We start from the raw sequence: 19,861 nt of genomic DNA, 5'->3' as shown, positions 1-19,861 counted from the left end.
TCCCACTTCTCCTTTCCTTGTGTTCCCCATTATCCCAATTTATTTCTGAATAAAAAAAAATAGCTAATACAAAAGCTAATACCTATTTACATATGCAAATAGATAGAAACCAAAGCTTATTAGTGGTTACCAGTGGTGGAGGGTGGCGGAAAGAAGGGCACTGAGTTTCTGTTAATGGTGGTAGACTAATTCAGAAGAAGATAGTGATAATGGTTGCACAACATGAAGAATGTAATTAACATTGCTAAATAATACATGTAAAAATTATTGAATTGGCAAATGGTTTCTTATGCATATTTCTACCACAATTACAAAAAATAAATAAATAAAAGCTAATACCTATTTACAAAGAAAATACCTGATAATTTGTTATTTCCAGATGGGATGCTACTCGTTGCATCTGGGAAGACATTCTAAAACTATTGCATATCATTTCTTCCACCAGATCATAGAAGCCATCACCAGCCTCTCTTTCTAAAGAAGGTTTAAACACAATCTCAGGGGGCATTAGGATCATTTGTGCTTGAAAAACTGGTGCAGGCTTCAATTGTTTTTCTGTATGTATCAGAAAGAAATCCAAGTCATGCATTATAGCTTGAAAAAAGCCTTCTACCACGATGTCATCAATGAATTCTACATAAATCCTCCAGGTGTCCAGAGAAGGAATGGCTTTGAAGAGTTTCCTATTTTCCTAGAAACAGACAAGTATTAATAGATGAGTGTAAATAATATTCAGTATAAAAATGAAAGCTTTCTATTTAAATAGTTTGTTGAAGAAGGGACAGCATTTTTGTGCACAACACAGGAATATTCAAAAGCTGGGTCACAGAGCCTTAAGCTGGATGGCAAAGAGCTCAGCAGGTCTTTAAAACCTTAAGTTTATTAATAAAATAAATTAAGTCATTCCTTAAAGGAAAAATCAGCATGAAGATTTCTGTCTTCATACACAGACAAGAAATATACTAGTTTTCAATGAATTCTAGATATATTGGACCCTGGTGCTAGTTCCTGTTCGGTCCTTAACTGCATGTGGCCTTGACCTTTGCCTTCCAGGGGCTTTTCTATAAATAAGAGGTTTCCCAAACCAGTCCTCCACAGAACACTACTCTAGATATTTGGAGATAACCAGATATCACTACACCAGGGAAGCACCAGGTACTCAGTATCACTCTCGGAGACTCACAGTGCATCTACTGTATTCAAGTCTCTTTAACTTGGTTTAACTCAATTGTTCCCAATCTTATTTAAGCACACAAAATAATTTTTTTGCAAACCACCTCTGAGCTGCCTGTGAAATAGTAACTTAGTTTGGGAAACACTAGACTAGTGAAATCTAAGCACCCTTTATGCTCCAACAAATACAAAGTTCTTCTGCCTTAGCATCTTCTAAGAGTGGAAGTGAAATAATGGACAGGTCAATGGAGCAGGGTGGGGCCAGACATGAGATGAGGTTAAGAACTGTTATAGGTTGGATATACAACGGGCCAAACCTAGAAATACAGTGTTGAAAAGGCCTGGTGGGCAGCATGGTTGATTCCAGAGATCATTCAGGTGATAAAGGTTACATAATCTATACAGGGCACAGGGCAGATGACCAAGGCAGAAACTAGTACAGAGGAACAGAGGCACTGGAATGAGAGCTGATTATAAGGCAGACTATGCTCTCTGCTTTCTTTGATTATTACCCACCATAGATATATGGGTAACCTCCTACCTACCTCCTTGCTTCCCTGTGGCTTACATTCAACAGGAAAAGCCTTTACGCAGAGTCTCTGGCTGCTATTTTCACTCAGAGTAAAAGCCAATGTCCTCTTAATGGCCTACAATCCCATGTGATATGCTCTTAGTCCCTGTCATGGACTGAATTGTGCCCCCCATCCCCAGCAAAAAAAAAAAAAAAAAAAATCTGCCAACTTGGCTAAGTCATGATTCCTAGCATTGTGTGACTGTCCACCGTTTTGTCATCTAATGTGATTTTCCTGTGTTGTAAATCCTATCTCTATGATGTTAATGAGATGGAATTAGTGGCAGTTATGTAGACTCGATCTACAAAATTAATGTACAACATAAGCCAATCTCTTTTGAGATAAAACAGAGAAGTGAGCAGAGAGATGGGGGACCTCATATCACCAAGAAACAAGAGCCAGGAGAATGGCACATCCTTTGGACTCGGGGTCGCTGCGTTGAGAAACTTCTCTACCAGGGGAAGATTGATTACAAGGACCTTCCTTCAGGGCCAACAGAGGGAAAAAGCCTTCCCTGGAGCTGACGCTCTGAATTTGGACTTGTAGCCTACTAGACTGTGAAAAACTAAATTTCTCTTTGTTAAAGCCATCCACTTGTGGTATTTCTGTTATAGCAGCACTAGATAACAAAGACAGTCCCTTCCCAACTCCGTCCCTACTACTATCCCCTCGCTCACTCTGCTTCAGGCATGGCTGTTCTCTATCTGACCCTTAGACAAGCCACCTCAAAGCCTTTGCCCTTTTCTCAATCTAAAACACCCTTCTCCTGATATCCACATGACTCATCTCCTTCCTCTTTCAGGTATCTGCACAAATACAACCTTAGCAGAGAGGCCTCAACTAACCATGTAAAATACCAAACCCCCCATTGCCTAGTCCATCTACTCTGCTCTATTTTTGCCATTGTTCTTAGAACCAGCTGACCTAGTACATATTTGCCATTTTCTCTTACTGTCTTCCTGGACTAGGATGGCAGCTCCATGAGATAAGAAACTTGTTTGGGTTTTTTGGTTTTATTTTTCTGCTTTTTGTTTTGCTTTGTTTTCTGTTTTATTTTAAATTGTTAATCCTAGAATAGTGCCTGGTACAAGTTTAAAGACCTCAAATATTGGTTAAAAGAGTCATCATTGTTGCCCTTCTTATAAGAGAGGTGGAAGGGTTACGTGAGATGATATACAAAAGGTATCTGACACATACATAATGGGCATTCGGCAAACAGAGGTCACTATTAACAGCATCCAGAAGAGGATGTAACCATGAACAAAAGAAGGATCCCATCCCAAGCCTTTCTGTTTAATATCTCACATTCCAACCTCGTTCCTCAAGAACGAGAGTAGTGAGGGCCACAGAAATTATAACCAAGTGAGACAAATGCCTCCTTTTTAAATGCCTAACAAAACTGTATGCAACGCTGTGATTATTTATAGATTTACAACAATAAATATTTTTAAAAAACATATATAAGGCTCTTTCAGGCTCAGTTAAAGAGTACTACATTATTCTTTTTTTTTTTTTTTTTTTTGCTTTTCTCTAAATTTAATGAAACAATCTTCTACAAATACTGAAACCTTAAAAGAAATCACCTCTACCAAGCTGTGTATCTTGCAGCCGTCTTCCTGGATTAACTTGTATTTTTTAGCGAACAAATCACTCTTGTCCTCCAAAGCAAAGGAAGTCTCCTTTCTGTGCTCCTTCCTGGGAAAGAGGGTGCACTCCGCCCATGCTCTCATTATTTGCTGGATCACTTTAACGTTGCTCTGAGTCTGTTGAACTCGGTGCTCCAGCTCAGAGGCTGTCGTCTTCACCTTCTCTATGTATTCCCAGCAGTCGTCCTGCCAGGTGAGCGACGTCACAGCTTCCTTCAGTTGGTCATCCACAGCCTTCAGTTCATCTTCTATCAGCGGGTACTCAACTTCTAGAAGTGTCTGTTTCAGCTTATTATACCCGTGCACAAGAAGTTCAAGACTTCCAATGTACTGAGCAAAAGCAAAAACCAAACCCAAACAACAAAAAAAAGCCAGGTATGTTATAAGTGCCAAATATATTTTCTCTACCTTAGAGGCATAAAAATACCATATGTCTATATGTTATTAATTAACATTTATCTAAAACGTGCCCTAGTACCTAAAAACACAAACCTTTAAAATAGTGTTTCTTTTCTTGAAGATGGCTAAGGCTGAATCTGGTATGTCTGACTTCTTCAACATCAGAAGGTATTTCACTTCTCTCAATACAGCTACCAGCTATGAAAAGAAAAGCAAGGAGTATTACATATTTTAAGCCTATCCTACTAATTTAACACAAGTTTAATTCAAAGCACTTAAAATTTCATCCAGTGATCACTATATTTTAAAGTTGTCAAGGTAAAGAAACTTTTGTTTCAGATGTACTTTAAAAGCAAAACTCATATATTCCACAACGCAGTACAGGTATAAGAAATAGAAGTATAAATCACTGACTATGGCCCAGAGTCAGACAGAGAATTCAAGCAAAAGACAGCAATATGCATGCTAAGATCTGGGATGGAAGCCCATAACTAGGCTTGTGTTTTCCCAGTACCCTCTGTTCTATCATAACGCTTATTTTAAAAATACAAGTTTGACCATACTTTAAATTTTGTCAGCAAGAAACATTAAAACCCGTTGCTGTTGAGTAGATTCTGACTCATAGCGACTCTATAGGACAGAGTGGAACTGCCTCCTAGAGTTTCCAAGGAGCCCCTGGTGGATTTTTGGAAATGCCCAAATCTGCACCCAACTGAACCAAAAGGCTTAGGAATATACAAAACATTCACCTGGACACCTCAAACACCCACCAGCCACCTAGTTCACCTGGGTGTTATGAACCAAATTGTCTGATTTTAGAACACCTTCCTTTGACCATATTACCGTAACTCAAGAGCTGCAATCATTCCAACACCCACTTCCACAAGCCAACTTGACGTCTTTGCAAGGTAAAGTGCCATGTTTATTGCAATATTCATGTATTTCTTAACCATTTAACATGTGTAAAACTATGTTACTGCTTTCGTTAGGTTCCTATTTTTGTGTGCATCACTGACAAAGTTTGAGGGCTGTGTCGCTAGCCCCATTTTTCCCATAACTCCTACAACTTTTATTGAGCAATCATGCATTTAAAAAAAAAAAAAAAAACCCACTGCCTTCAAGCCGATTCTGGCTCACAGCAACCCTACAGAACAGAGTAGAATTGCCCCATAGGGTTTCCAAGGCTGTGGTCTTTACGGAAGCAAATTGCTACATCTTTCTCCCAAGGAGTGGCTGGTGGGTTGCAACCACTGACCCTTCAGTTAGCAGGCAAGCGCTTAGCTGCACTACCAGGCTCCAATCATTCATAGTGCAGTAATTTTTAAGGAATGTGTATCTTGTGTTACAGCAGAACTGATTTTTAAGGAACGTATATGCTGTTGTTATAGAAGAGCTGACTGTATCCCTACACCACAGGTTCTGGGGGGAAGACTGCACAATATCCTTAAGACGGTAAACCAGATGACTCCCGTAGATTACTGCACCACAGTTTAACTAGTACAATATACTTTGTGTGTTTATAATGCCTTCAGGTAGAATTATATGAAGTACCCTTAAAATATCTCAGGACTTTAGTTTCTATAAACTGGATTTATAAAATCAGGAGGTAAGATAGTCTGCAGTTCTCTATGCATATATTTATGCCTGTGTGCTGGGTTTTATAAAATAAAACGATGCTATTCTTTGCACATAATCTAGGGAAACAGATCAGAATAAAGGTGTAGATTGTGACTATCAGACTCGGTGAGGCTAACCTTCCCACTTCCTAGGCATACATTTATGCTGCCATAAGAGACTCTAGGTGATGGTTAGTCGCTAATATACAAATCTTCCCTATCTAAAAAGTCAACCAGATGTTTAAGTACTTGTATTTTTTTTTGTCATGGAAACTTATAAGTAGACATTCTTATATTCTTGCATTTTACTGGAAAAGCACATTCACACGAGGTAAATAGAAAAGAAGGCTTATTCTGTGTCTCTTATCTAGCAAGATACCAGACTTGGAGATAGGTTGTTGAAAATATGTACATGTATGTATTATATTTATTATGTATATACATATATAATGTAACATATATGCACATTCATATAATTGCTAATAAAGTTTCCATACTTCATTATATAACAATAAAATTATGAGAAAATAAACATTCAGAAAAATACATGAAAATTTCCCTTTGTATATGGCTTATCATGGGATGGCAAAGATGTATTCAATAAAGATAATCTTCATCCTGGATATTATTTAACTGCTAATTTTTTTTGGTATTATCATGTTATTTTTTATCTTTTATGAAAATTGTTTTACAAAAATTACCACATATTTAATCAACATAGTCAAACTTATTGTCCCTTTGAAAATAATTATAACAAATCAAAATTTGCCACTGTCCACAAAAGCACAACAGAAGGTCTCTCATTCTATATATTCTGTGGATTCTCTAAATGTTAACTTACGTGATGACATTTCAATTAACTAAATATACTAGTATATGTGTTATAACTATAATTCAAGCCAGAAAGTATCTGGTAATAGGCTAATGATTCAATGAATGTGAGCTAGCATTAGGTGTTACCACATGCCAGACATAATGCTAGAAACAAAATACAAAAGTGACATGACATGGACTTGACCCTTAAGTAGCTCATTGTTTACAGAGGAAGGAAGAGGCCAGAAGATAAAAATTACAAGGCAAAATAAAAAAACAAAGAGTAATTGGTATAGAATTTGGGGAACAAATCTCTAAAACAAAGATCTATGAGAAGTTATTCACAGTTCTATTTTCACAGCACTGATATTTTAAATTAATGGAAGCATCCGAAATACACAGGTAATAAAAATGGCATCTATAAAACATTTTAAAAGGGTCAAGCCCTTACCTTTGGGTCAAAGTTGACACTGAGAAGACCATCTATGGCACTGTATTTAATTAAAGGTTGATTCAAATTCAACTCACAGATTTCATCCACATTACTTTTCCATTCATTATAGATACGATGTTCGAATTGGTCTAGCAAAGTTGTCATTTCAACATACTTCTGATAAGCTAAGGCATCATCAGGACTTCCTGAGAATCTGTAAGAATATGATTTTTCTACTTTCTACAAATTACATTTCAGCTTACTTTCAGTAAATCAATATACTATATATAATATATAATATGATAATACATTATAAACAATAAGAGAAAAAAAGATCAAATAACCCTTTATGAATTGTCTTTGTTTTTTAAAAAAGATATAATTATGAAATGAATGGAACTCCAATGATTTTGCTAAGTATCAAAAGCAACACGTTACCAATACTTACAACAAGAAGAGATGAAGATTTGCATAATAAAAGGAGTATTATTTATTGGAGAAAGAAAAAACAATAACAAAAAATCTATAAACACATTGTGGGTGAAAAGAAAAAAGATAAGGATTTGAAAGCGTGTAAACATATGAGGTTATAAGGATTCCATTAAAAATATTCTAAAACCATTGGAACAAATCCCTCTCAATGAACCCAGCCAATGATAGGAGTTAAATAAGGCAGTGACTCTTTAAGTGCTAGTATGTACAGCTCACTGTCTTTTTAAAAAAAAACCTGTATCATTAAGGATAATTTTATCATGAAATAAGTCTAACTGCTTACAGATAATGAAGAGATGCAAAATTTGACCAAAATGTCTGAAGTCGTTCCCGGACTTCTTTGGCCCACTTAATGTTTCCTGAGGTAAATGGCATATTCTTGTGAAGAACTACATCTCCATGTTCGATCTGCAAGGTGATATTTTGGTGAAGAGGAAGAAAGACAATCAGAGTGCCTTCTAAGCTGCAGCAGTTGTTCATTTTGATACTTTTACAGTGGAGACACATAAAGCACATGTGCTAATAACTTGCTTATTAGAAGATTTATGGTCCTGAGCCAGGTTCTTCATCTTCTTAAGGGATTTGATGAAATGAAAGCCTAAAAATTGTAGTGCCTATTTCTAATCTTTACATATAATCAAATATAGCTTTAGTTGATAGGCATTACCCGCAAAAACAGTATCTTGATGGGGGAGCACATGGCATTTTTAGGGCAGTGAGATTATTCCGTATGATACTATAATGATAGACACATGACATTATGCATTTGTCAAAACCCACAGAACTGTACAACACATATTGTGAACCCTAATGTAAACCATGGCCTTTACTTAACAATAATGCATCAGATTGGTTCATCAATCCGAACAAATGTACCACACTAATGCCAGATGTTAACAGGAGAAACAATGTGCAGGGGAGAGGGATATGGGAGCTCTCTGTACCTTCTGTACAATTTTTTCTGTAAACCTAAAAGTGCTCTAAAAAAATTAAATCCATTTTAAAAAATGATATCATGGATCTCCATCAGCCTCATCCATCACTTACCTGTTTGGTGTGGGCATCATACAAGTGCTTACACATATCCAACTCTGCATTAAACATCCGCACTAGTGTGCTATAATGTGGGCTGAAAATTTCCATGACAACTGGTTTCTCTAGAAAATTCCCAAATACAGTCAAAAGCTATAAAAATCAAAGTTAAAGGAAGGTTAAAAACTATGCTTTGTAATACAAATACTCAGTTCACTCTTTCCCCCATTAAACTTCTTACTTGACTAGAAATTGAGCAAAAGTCTAGAGGTCAAAAGTATCTGGCAATGCCTTAAGATTTAAAACATTGTTGCATCTCCCTAAAATTTCTATACACCCAGAAAACCAAATTCCAATTGTAAAGCAGTTTCCCTTTCTCAGTGGAAAATGACAGGGGTCAGAAATGAACCACTGCCCGTCACTGCTCACAGCTAATACTACTTCCTCTTGGGCACCAAGAAACAGTTCTGAAAATGACTGTGGGTAAAACAACAGAATCAAGATTTATGCATTCATTATTTGTTCTTTTCCACATATTTATTCATTAGATACAAGGCTGCTGCCTCCACGCCCAGAGCCTCTAGATCACACCATCAATAATTATACCAGATGTACCAGTCACAGTGGCTGCCCAGCCCAGGGCCCCTGGTGCCTTCACCACCCATGTTCTATACCACATGACCCAGAAGCCCCAACACAGTGGACCGGAGCAGCAGTAGTCACCTGTTCCAAGGACATCCCTTACACTGGCAGGCAGTTCTTTGACATGAATGTCCTGGCTCAAACCAATGCCTTGAGCTAATCAGATTCTTCTTCACTAAGTGTCAGGGCATGGCAGGCTGAATGCATCCACGTGGACAAAAGCTACGTGTGAGTAAGCAGAAGCTACTAGCAAGCAGAAGAAGCCGCCAACTGGTAGTGGGACAGAAAAAAGCAGACACAAGGACAGAAACAGAATCCCATCACCAGTAAGGCAGAAGAGGAAAGGTACACAAACTCCTCTTGCTCAGTCAGTGGAGATCCCTAGATCTCAGACTAACTTTCACCGCCAGCTCCCATCAAGCGTAGCTATTCAGTGAGCCAAACCTTGGATTCCCGTGACCTGTCTGTTTACCATCCTGTATGGATTCTTTTGTGTGCTAGCTTAAGATAGCTTCCTTTCCTTGCAAGCAAAATAAGGAAATTAAAATATCTATTTTTATATGACAAATGCTGACACGGTGCTGGGTATGTGCCAAGCACTATATTTTAAGGGCTTTATAAATGCTGTAATTCCTACATTCTCCAAACGAGGAAACTGAGGTCTGCAGAAGAAGTAATTTGCCCACCATCATGCAGCTAGTGGCACAGCGAAGATAGGAACCAAACCACTGGGCACCAGGGTCTGTGCCTTCCCGTGTGGTCTCTCATTGGCCAAAAAAAACCCAAAAAGTGCCATATAAATTACATTATTTTGTTATTTGCTTGCCCCATGTGGACTTCATGATATGTTATTAAGCCTAGTCTATAGTTATTTTTTTTTAAATAAGTCTCATCAAAATAACTAATATATTGAAGGTGGCAGAAGACTGTACCAAAGCTTGTTTCTTGTTACCCATGTGACAAAGGAGATGACTTTGTTCTCTTATGGAAACAATAGATACCTCCAAAACATTTACTTCTTTAAAAAAAAGCTTGATTATAAACGTTTACATAAGCTACATTCACTTAATAAAAAAGCAACATACTGAAAAAATTATACAAACTAAAATGTAAATCTATCTATGTCTTTGGGTCCAATTTAGGCGATCACATTCTGCTTTTTCTTATAACATTAAGTTTAACTACTGTAGAAACTGCTAAATATTTTTAAACACACTTGGTTAGCTGCTACCTAGCAAAATGTAAATTATTAACTTTCTTCTTACATCCATTGTTTTCTTGAGTTTGGACTTCATGTTAAAATTCAAAAGTAAACACTGCCTCACAGGTTGAACAAAGAAATATACCCCAACAACAGAAGAAAAACACACTTATTTTACAACATTATTTTTTTTTAACTATTATCTTATCAATCACAATTGAAATAAAACACCAGAAGCTTCTAGCTACATTTCATCTTGCTTATCTGATATGCTTTTTACCAGTTGCCACTGAGTTGATCCTGACTCATGGCAACCCCATGTGTTACAGAGTAGAACTGCACCCTATCAAGTTTTCAAGGCTGTCATCTTTCAGAAAAGGAGCTCTGGTGGCACAGTGGTTAAACATTTGGCTGCTAACCAAAAGGTCGGTGGTTCGAACCCACCAGCCACTCTACAGGAGAAAGATCTGTCAGTCTGCTTCCAGAAAGATTACAGCCTTGGAAACCGTATAGAGCAGTTGTATTGCATCCTGTAGGGTCGCTATGAGTCAGAAAGAATCAACTCGACAGCAATGGGTTTGGGTTTAATCTTTCAGAAGCAGATCAACAGGCCCTTCTTCCAAGCCATCTCTAAACGCATATGAACTGCCAGCTTTTGGTTAGTAATTGGGTGCTTAACTGTTTTTGCCATCCAGAGGGACTGAAATCCAAGTGTAAAGAGGGACCCATAAAACCCACTGCCATCGAGTCAATTCCAGACATCTAAAAAATACTCTTTTGGAAGGTTGTAAAGCCAGAAAATAATAGTAAGAAAAGTCTCAACCTTTCAGGGAGTACATGTTATTATAATTATTAAACATCACAGATATATAAAAATTATCCTCCAGGGTAAGAATAAAAGCCATTTAAACCTCCTGCTTCTTGTGACAGTGGCACTGAGCTATTTTATGATGAGTATAGACATCTTTTATAGACATCTTCCTTCACACCAACCTCAAAAGATTAAAATTGATTACCTTCATTTATTTCTTTCCCTAAATATCGCAATTGAGATCTGTCAGGTTTATCTCAATTTTCTCCTACATCTTGGTTTCAGTAGTAAATATTGCTTTTCATAACTGTGGCCACCATTCAAAGTACTACGTTTGTATTTTTTCTAGGTTTGCCTCTGTCAACGATTTTTTAAAATCTGTTGACACCTTAACCATACACGTGTCACAATTTCATAGTTCTCAAATATAGTGTCCATAGACTTTTCTAGACACTTTTTCTTACACACTTCTCCCTTCATATAGACATACTGCAAATTTTAGAGAGACATCCATTAGTGTTTTATTTTTATTTTTATCTTTTGCGGGGGGTTGTCTTTTGTTTTTGTTTTTAATGAGTGCCAGCAGTTTAGGTTTTGAAATTTCTAGCGTCAGACAGTGTTGTTCCAGTCCCCTTGCTGGCCATATCTTTGCCAAGATCAGGAGTTGAAGTGTGGTTTTAGAGAAAGGTCTATAAATAATTCTTCCCTGAGATATGGAAAATGTAAGAATTCATCACCCTATACCTACGGTTGAAATCATTATCCCCCTAAATACACAACCCTGTCATTTCTCCTCTGCTATTACTCCTCCTGAAATTTACCCTCATTGATGTGTCGTATGAACCCTCAGACTTCCGTCAGTCCACCTAACCTCAGTTGTTACATAAGTGCTTTAAAGAAGGCATTGAGGAGGACAATTCCAACAAAACAAAAACTTGAAAATAATACCCTGCCCTCATGGAGCTTATATGGACAAGATGTTATATATTTTTTTTATAGACAAGGTACAATGTGTAGAAATTAAAGAATTGTATGTGATAATAAGGGAAGAGATAAAATCATTAGGAAATAACGAACTGACATGTACTATAACAGAAAGCATACAAATGGTTATCGAAGGGGATCTCAGTGTCATCTAAGAAGGCTTCATGAAGTAGAGAGACTTGAATGGAAAAGTCTAGGGCTTCTATAATTAAGATTTCACTCTACATTCTTTCTTCTGGTTATTTATGCAAGTGTTAAGGAAAACTAGCTCCAGTAACACAGACTATGAGAGAATACTACATGGCAAATTAAAAAATTTTGAATTGTTATTAATAGCAGGAAAAATATTTATGATCCACTGCTAAATGGAAAAGATCACAAAGAGTATGTGAGAATATGATGTCACTTCTGTCAAAGAGGAACACGTATGTATAGGTATTCAAATAAAAAATACAGGCAGTATAAAATGTTAATAGTAATTTCCAAGATATGGGATTACAGGTGATTTTGCAACAGCAGGCTATATATTTTAGCTAACAGTATCAGTTTCATTGAAGGGTTCTTAAAAAACAAAGTACTATTTGGTCCTCATAACTTCTTCATGTTAAAACGCTGGCCTGGGTGTAGAGCATATTAGTGCCTTCACCACTGTCCAAGAAACTCATTTGAATTTGAAGGTCAAAACCAAACAAATATCTTCCAGAAAGTCTGAGTCTGCTATATCCTTGTGCGCTGTCATTTTCAACAAACTGTGCCCATGATTCCTCTTTTGGGGGTCACCTAATTAATAATTTACACTTGACTTGCAATTCTCTTCTTTGATAAGCAAGTTTCACATGGCATCCCTATTCCCCATATCATAAGGTTTCCATTTAGGGGGATTATCAAGATGCTTTCCCTTTATGCACTCTTAATACACATATACTGCATTGTATCAATTCTAATAAATAATGTTTCATGTTGTAGTATCTCTGAAATTGAAATGCATTATCCATTATAATAATTTGGCAGCATTTTCTTTATTGATATACAGAATGATGGTGTGTCTGATAATCAGTAGTGTCTTATACCTGATGAAATACAGTATGTAGTCCCTGACTTATGGCATGTTTGAGATCTGACAAAACAGCACGTACAACCATCAGCATATATGGAACATTGCGCCTTCCTGGGAGGAAGTTATGGGAAGTGCATACAGGAGATAGGGAGGAAACTGCTGAGTTATGTGAACACGCTCCAAGCATTTGATCAGGATAATATGATGGAGGAGATTAGTGGAAAAATCATCCATATGGCAAGAATGCTGACTTTAGAAATTTGTATTGCCAATGTGGAACAGCTCATACATCACAAAAAAGGGAAACTGACAGATCAGTACTTATTGGATTTTGAAAAGGAAGAAATGCTGAAGAAGAAAGAAACAATTAGGAAGAGGAAGGAGAGAAGCTGTCAAAAAATTTTACAGTGAAAGGATTAACTGGAGTTTTTTCTAAACTAAATCAAAGGCTTCAGTTGCTTGAAAACATGGACCCACATGCTGATTGCCTTGCTAAAGTCAACAGGCAGATTCAGGAAGCAGGGAGATGTTTGTTACTGGGAAATATATGAAGAAAAAAAGGTAAGGATCATACGGACAACTCTCACTAGTTTTCTGACTAGAAACACCATCCACATTCCCAGGGATAATCCAGGTGATCCAAAACCATCCACAAATGGAAGTGACATTTTGCAAATGACAAAATGCCAATGTTGTCCAACTCTTCATTGTCGAAGTAAGTTTTATGAATTGTAAATTTATTTATGTATGTGTATTTTTTTATACTGAAGTATATCTGTAAGTTTATATGTGATGTTTCCAACACTCAAAGACGAAGACTGGGTTTATAATGATACTAATAATAAAAAGCAATAATAACGAAAACTGGAAAAAAAATGAAGTGTTTGATTTACATCAGAACCAATTTATGACAGAATCATCAAAAGGGAGCCCTGTTGTAATTCAGGGACTACCTGTATACAAATTGCTATTTATTCCAAGTCAGAGTTATAAAATAGGCAAGTGAACCCATCATATGTAAACAGTATATGAACCCAACATATGTAAAGAAAAGAAATTCCTAAATTAACATTTTTAACTTTTCACTGGGGCTTAATTTTGAATCGATTATCTCATAGACCATGCCAAATTTGCTTTAAAGGTAAGGAGAGCTGAAACAACGTGAATGAAAGAAAAGATCAACAGTTAAATGTCCTAAAAACGACCTTGTCCAAAGTAAGCATCATTATTCATTAATGCAATACTCAAAGTTCATTATTCAGTGAGTGGAATTTGAAGGGAATGTGACTAGTTAATACTTCACCTGGATCCCAAAAGAATACATTCACCCCTTTCATCTAACAGTCTAAATTGTTCATTAGTAAACATTTTTATAGTAGTTTTTTTTTTTTTCCAAAGCTCACCTTAAATGCAGCTTCTAAACCATTACAGTTAAAGAAACCTTCACAAAGAATTGTCCCCAGCCTTCTGTCAAAATCCAAAATTTTGGATTTAAACACAGCATAATCATCTTCAAATTCCTATGAAACACAAAATAAAATATTAGTCTATAGGAAAGAATTCATCAGTGAAAGTAACGATCACATTAGCATGAAGTTTCTCTCTCTCTCTCTGAATTTATTTTTTACCACAGGATTCCAGGGAAGGTCAAGAAAGAGCTATATACTGGACTGAATTTCCAAGTGGCAGTTCCTTATAGGAGCAATGAATGTTCAGCACTGTTGGCCTCCATTTTCAGAATCCTAAGCAATGGCTCAGACCCAATACACAGTATCTGTGCTTTGGCTCATAAACTCACATATGAGCAGGAGTCTGCCTTCCTCCTCCCAATCCATTATGATTATAAATAAAAAAAATAATTTTCCAGAAGAAAAAAAAAAACCTACCCCCATTAAAATGTTAGTACATTTATAAGATTAAATAGAAATTTTGTTTTACTTTATTTTGTTTTTCATGGAGCAGAAAACCTACATGGAAATACACATGTCTTCAGGTGAGAGCTGAGATCCACCAGTCTATTAGAAAGCATCATTAGCGAAACAGGGGAAACAGAATACTCCGACATTTTTCCAGTTTCTTATTAATATGCCGTTTACAACCCCCCAGTTTCCTCCTAACACATATCCACCCACTCCCATAATTAGGAAGAATGAAACAGTGAAAGAATAACTATCATGTTCACAGTCTTTAGTGAAAAAGTTCCAGAAATTCAGAAACACTTTGGTTCTCTGCAGTTAAGTCTCCCCTGGAGAGCATGCCACAGATTCAACCTAATTCCTTTGCTACCCCATAAACTAAGTCTCCATCGATTAATAACAGTAATGATGATGATGATGACAGAGAGCATTTATTTAGTTCTGTTTTAAATGCTTTACATTATTAACTCAATTCTAACAACAGCATATAATGTTGTTAGCTGCCGTCAAGTAAGCCCCCAACTCACGGGAACCCCACGCACAACGGAAGGAAACGCTGCCTAGTCCTTCGTCATTCCCATGATCAGTTACGGTTCAGACCACTGTGATCCATAGAGTTTTCCTTGGCTGATTTCAGAAGCTGATTGCCAGGCCTTTCTTTCTAGTCTGGAAGCGCTGCTAAAATCTGTTCAGCATCATGGCAACATGCCAGTCTTTGCTGACAGATGGGTGGTGGATGAGCACAAGGTGTGTGAGGTGTTCGGGCTGGGAACTGTACTGGCAGGCCTGCATGGAAGGAGAGAATTCTACCACTGATCCACCAATGCTCCCAATATATAATGTAGGTGACAATATTTTCTCCATTATATAGGTGAGAAAACAAAATCAGAGAAGTTAAATAATTGCCCAAGGTCACACCATGGGTAGATGGCAGGGCCAGAATCTAAAACCAGAAAACCTGGCTCAAAGCCCACACTCCTAGCCACGGTGCTAGGTTTCTAAGTAGGAACCCACATTACACGGAATTTAACATACCTAGAAAAACACTGAGTAACAGTAAATTTCCAGAGTATCATATCATATATTGCAATGCTGTTTTTAGCATCAAGAGGAAGTCTCCATTTCTCCTGAATTAGAGCCAAATAGTCTCTCTGTTCAGAGATCACTGATTTTTAAAAGTAAACAAAACTTCCCAACAAGTTTTAACAAGCCTAGCTTATCCCTCCTCTTGATGTGGTAACAAAGAACACCAACTTCAGATCTGCAAACATTACTTGAACACTTAGTAAATAAGTAATAACTCCGGGAGGGAAAAACGCCAACCTCCATCCCTGATACTTTCCTTGCTCCCACTCACTCACTCCTGAAACCTGAATTAAGAACTTCCAATGGGACTTCTTCTCTGGAATGCCCCACAGGGAATTCAAACTTCTCTTGTACAAAACTGAACTTATGATCTTCTCTATAAAGCTGCTCCTCTTCTGAGCTTCTGCCAAGGGGGATGGAAAATTCAGGAAAGATTAAGGGTGACGGCTGAACAATATGCTCAACATAAGTAATGTCACTGAACTATACCTGTGAAGATCGTTGAAATGGAAAATGCTTTGTTGCTTACATACTTACCACAATAAAAAATAAAAAGCTGGTCATCTTCTCACACACTCCAGCAGAAACTTGGGCATCCCCCTTGACTCCTTTCTCTCTCCACTAAGTGCTATTAATCTTACCTCCATCTCTTGAATATGCCCACAATTCTCCATCTGTTTACCCTGATTCAGATCACCATTACTGCTCAGCTGGGTTTCTATTAACTACTCTTTTTGCCTCTAGCCTTATTCTTCTGATTCATTCTCCAAGCTGCAGTCTAAATCATCTTTCTAAAGAAATCTTATCGTGTCACTCTCTTACTCATAATCCTCCAAGACCTCCTCAGTATTCGTAGGATAACTCTCAAAAGTCTTAGCATAATTTCTAATTCCCGTGTGATCTGCACCCTACTTACTGCACCCCAACTATTCTTTCACCTCTCCCACTTGTACACTCTAGGATCTAGCCACACCTGCCTTATCACATTCTCTCTTTCTTCATTATGCAATTTTCTACTAATCCCTCTCTTTCCTTTCACCCACTCCCCACTTCATTCATCCTTATTTATCCGTTAGTTCTCGGTTTACTTGTCACCACCTCTGGGGAGAGGCCCTTCAAAAATGCTCTCACAGCACTCTGCCCTTTCCACGCCAGCACTTGGCATGCTATATTAGAATTGCCTACCTGTGTTCTCATTGCGTTTTAAACTCTGAGTATAGTGGCCAGGTTTATTTTTTCACAGCTATAATACCAGTAAGTAATGGGGTACCCAGAACATAGTTGTAGCTCAATAAATATTTATTGAAGAATAAATGATATGATATTACTCAAAAGCATTATAAAAATGTTTCTATATTCTGAAAACTGCCTTTATTAGTGCCATGGGAAGGCATTGAAGGGTTTTGATTAGAGAAATGCCATGTTTCAATTTAGATTCTAAAAGGCTCACTCAGGCAGCTATGTGGAGAACAGTCTCTACAGGAGCTAAGACAGGGCAGAGAGAGCAGGTGAGAAACAAACACAATATCCACATCAGAGATAAGGGTGGTTTGGCTCGAAAATGAGAGGGGGCCTGGCTCTAGATTTATTTTCAGGGTATATCTGACAGAACTGATGTTTGCTGTCAGAAAGAGAAAGATCACAGATGCTTCAATGGCTGTTGTACTAAGTAGCTCATTACCTCTGCCCTTTAATGAGTTAGAGAAGGCAAAGAGAAGTAGGTTTGAGGAGGGGTTACATCAGGGGTTAAGTTTTGAACATGTTAATTATGAGAAATCTATTAAATATCCAAGACGTTGAGTAGGTAGTTGAAAATATGCTATGTGTTTGGGATTTAGGGAACTCTTTCATCACTAAGTATAACGTTAGCTGTAGGATTTTGGTACAGGTACTCTATCAAGTTGAGGAAGTTCCTTTCTAATCCTATTTTTCTAGAGTTTTTTTTTTTTTAAATGAATGGGTGAATTTGATACTTTTTTCTGTATCAATTGACATCATCTTGGGATTTACCTTCTTTAGGCTGTTAATATGGTGGATTACACTGATTGATTTTCAAATATTGAACCAACCTTGTATCCCTAGGAAAAAAACCCACTTAGTCATGGTGTAGAATTCTTTTTATATATTGCTAATAATTTGATAAGGAGTTTTGCATGTATGCTCATGATGGATACCCACCTATAGTTTTCTTTTTTTGTACTGTTCTTTGGTTTTGGTATCAGAGTAATGCTAGTTTCATAAGGTAAATTGGGAAGTATTCCCTCCTCTTCAATTTTCTGGTAGAGATTGTGTACATCTGATGTCCATTCCTTTTAAATGTTTGGTAGAATTTTCCAGTGAAACTGACAGGGTGCGGACACTCCTTCTGGGGAAGTTTTTAGATTTAAATTGAAAATGATTCTTCTTTTAATTTACTGGGACATATTTAAACCATTTCTGCATGGAAGCGCAGGAAGGCTGATCACGATAAACTTAACTGTTCTATAAGCACTAGTGTGTATTCTGTGGGGACTGGGAGAACACAGGAGGATGCAGCCAGTGGGAGGGGAAGGATCGGGGCGGGGTGGGGGGGGCATGTGTATACCCACATGTATACACTACTAGGCTGGAATCAGTTTGCTCAAATATTGTCTCATAAAAATTACCAACTGGATTTCATCACAAAACCAAAGTACAATGAACTCAACTAACAGCACCAAAATGAACAGATTAAGCAAAAATACATAATAACTTCAATACTCTAATGCAACACGAAAAAAAAAGTGAATATCTTTAACATAAGTAGGTGGTGTAGTTGTTAAGAGCTACAGCTGCTAACCAAAAGGTCAGCAGTTCTAATCCACCAGGCGCTCCTCAGAAACCCTATGGGGCAGTTTTACTCTATCCTATGCTGTCACTATCAGTCCGAATCCACTCAATGGCAACAGGTGTGTTTTTTGTTTGTTTGTTTGTTTATACTAATTAAGTGAACTTTTAGTTAATTCATGTTTTAATTTTAAGGCATGGCCAAATACAAGAAGCTTCTAGAATGTCTTCTAAGGTAAGCTAGTTGACTATATAGGAAGATGATGGGGAGCTTCAACGCCCGGTTATTAATGTTTTCAACCCAGATGTGGGATCAGAGGTAAGCCTTTCTCACTGTATTTGCAAAGTAAAACAGGGCCCCAAAACCTCTTTAAATAAATACTAAGCAGATTATATTGCAAATGAATTTCCCATTCCTACATGTTTGTGACTGTGCAGGCTTTGGGTGGAAAATGAGGTAATATCAGGATCCTCGGCATTGCTAAGGTAGTGACGTCCCTGGGTGGTGCAAACAGTTAACATGCTCAGCTGCTAACCAAAAAAGTTGGAGATTCAAGTCCATCCAGTCACCTTGGAAGAAAGACCTGGCAATCTTCCCCCCAAAAATCAGCCATCAAAAACCCTATGGAGCACAGTTCTACTCTAACAGAAAGGTGTTGCCATGGGCTGGGATGAACTCAACAGCAACTGGTTCTGGTAACATAGTGGCATTAGCTAAACCTGGGCACTTTCTCTAACCCCAGCTCTCTTAACACCTCCTGAGCTTGTGGCTGTGAGCAAATCAAGACTCTCCTGCTGCTCAAACGCACCCGAGGGTCTCATGCAGGCTCTGTCCACAATTCTTCTCTTTTTATTGGCTCAGGAGGTTAGGCCACAGTCTCCCTGAAGTCTCATTCAGTACACATTTACTGAATGCCTGCCAAGTACCAGACATCTTACAAGGCTCTGAGATGAGTTCAGATTATTCATCACCTCGGTCCTAGGTTCCTCCTAGTTGTTTCAGAAATTACAGGGTGTCGGCTTAGCAGGGAGCCAATGGCAGTGTCCTTTACCATTAACTCTACTTCCCTAGAGTTGACTATAATTCAGAGGGCTTATGTTTGCTAAGGAGCTCCTGGTTGGTAAAAACAGTTAAATGTTCAGCTGCTAACCAAAGGTTGGAAGTTCAAGTCCACTCAAAGGT

General features: G+C 37.6%; 1 protein-coding gene across 3 annotated transcripts in view; it reads right to left on the bottom strand.

Moving 5' to 3' along the window:
• Nucleotides 1-19,861, bottom strand: part of DNAH11 (dynein axonemal heavy chain 11) — a 368,316-nt gene that overhangs the window by 319,777 nt on the left and 28,678 nt on the right. For all 3 annotated transcript variants that reach the window (XR_007518405.1, XM_049893431.1, XM_049893432.1), the window contains exons 9-15: nt 14,275-14,391; nt 8,192-8,329; nt 7,428-7,552; nt 6,671-6,866; nt 3,884-3,988; nt 3,329-3,721; nt 359-691 (exon numbers count right to left, since the gene is read on the bottom strand). Coding sequence is in view for 2 of the 3 variants with exons in the window: in XM_049893431.1 (XP_049749388.1) it covers nt 359-691; nt 3,329-3,721; nt 3,884-3,988; nt 6,671-6,866; nt 7,428-7,552; nt 8,192-8,329; nt 14,275-14,391 (1,407 nt within the window). In the remaining variant the exon portion in view is untranslated. The remainder of the gene's footprint in view (nt 1-358; nt 692-3,328; nt 3,722-3,883; nt 3,989-6,670; nt 6,867-7,427; nt 7,553-8,191; nt 8,330-14,274; nt 14,392-19,861) is intronic.

Source organism: Elephas maximus, chromosome 8, assembly GCF_024166365.1.
Source record: "Elephas maximus indicus isolate mEleMax1 chromosome 8, mEleMax1 primary haplotype, whole genome shotgun sequence".
Taxonomy (NCBI): domain Eukaryota; kingdom Metazoa; phylum Chordata; class Mammalia; order Proboscidea; family Elephantidae; genus Elephas; species Elephas maximus.
Note: the sequence above shows the minus strand (reverse complement) of the source record. Positions and strands in the feature narration are given on the sequence as shown.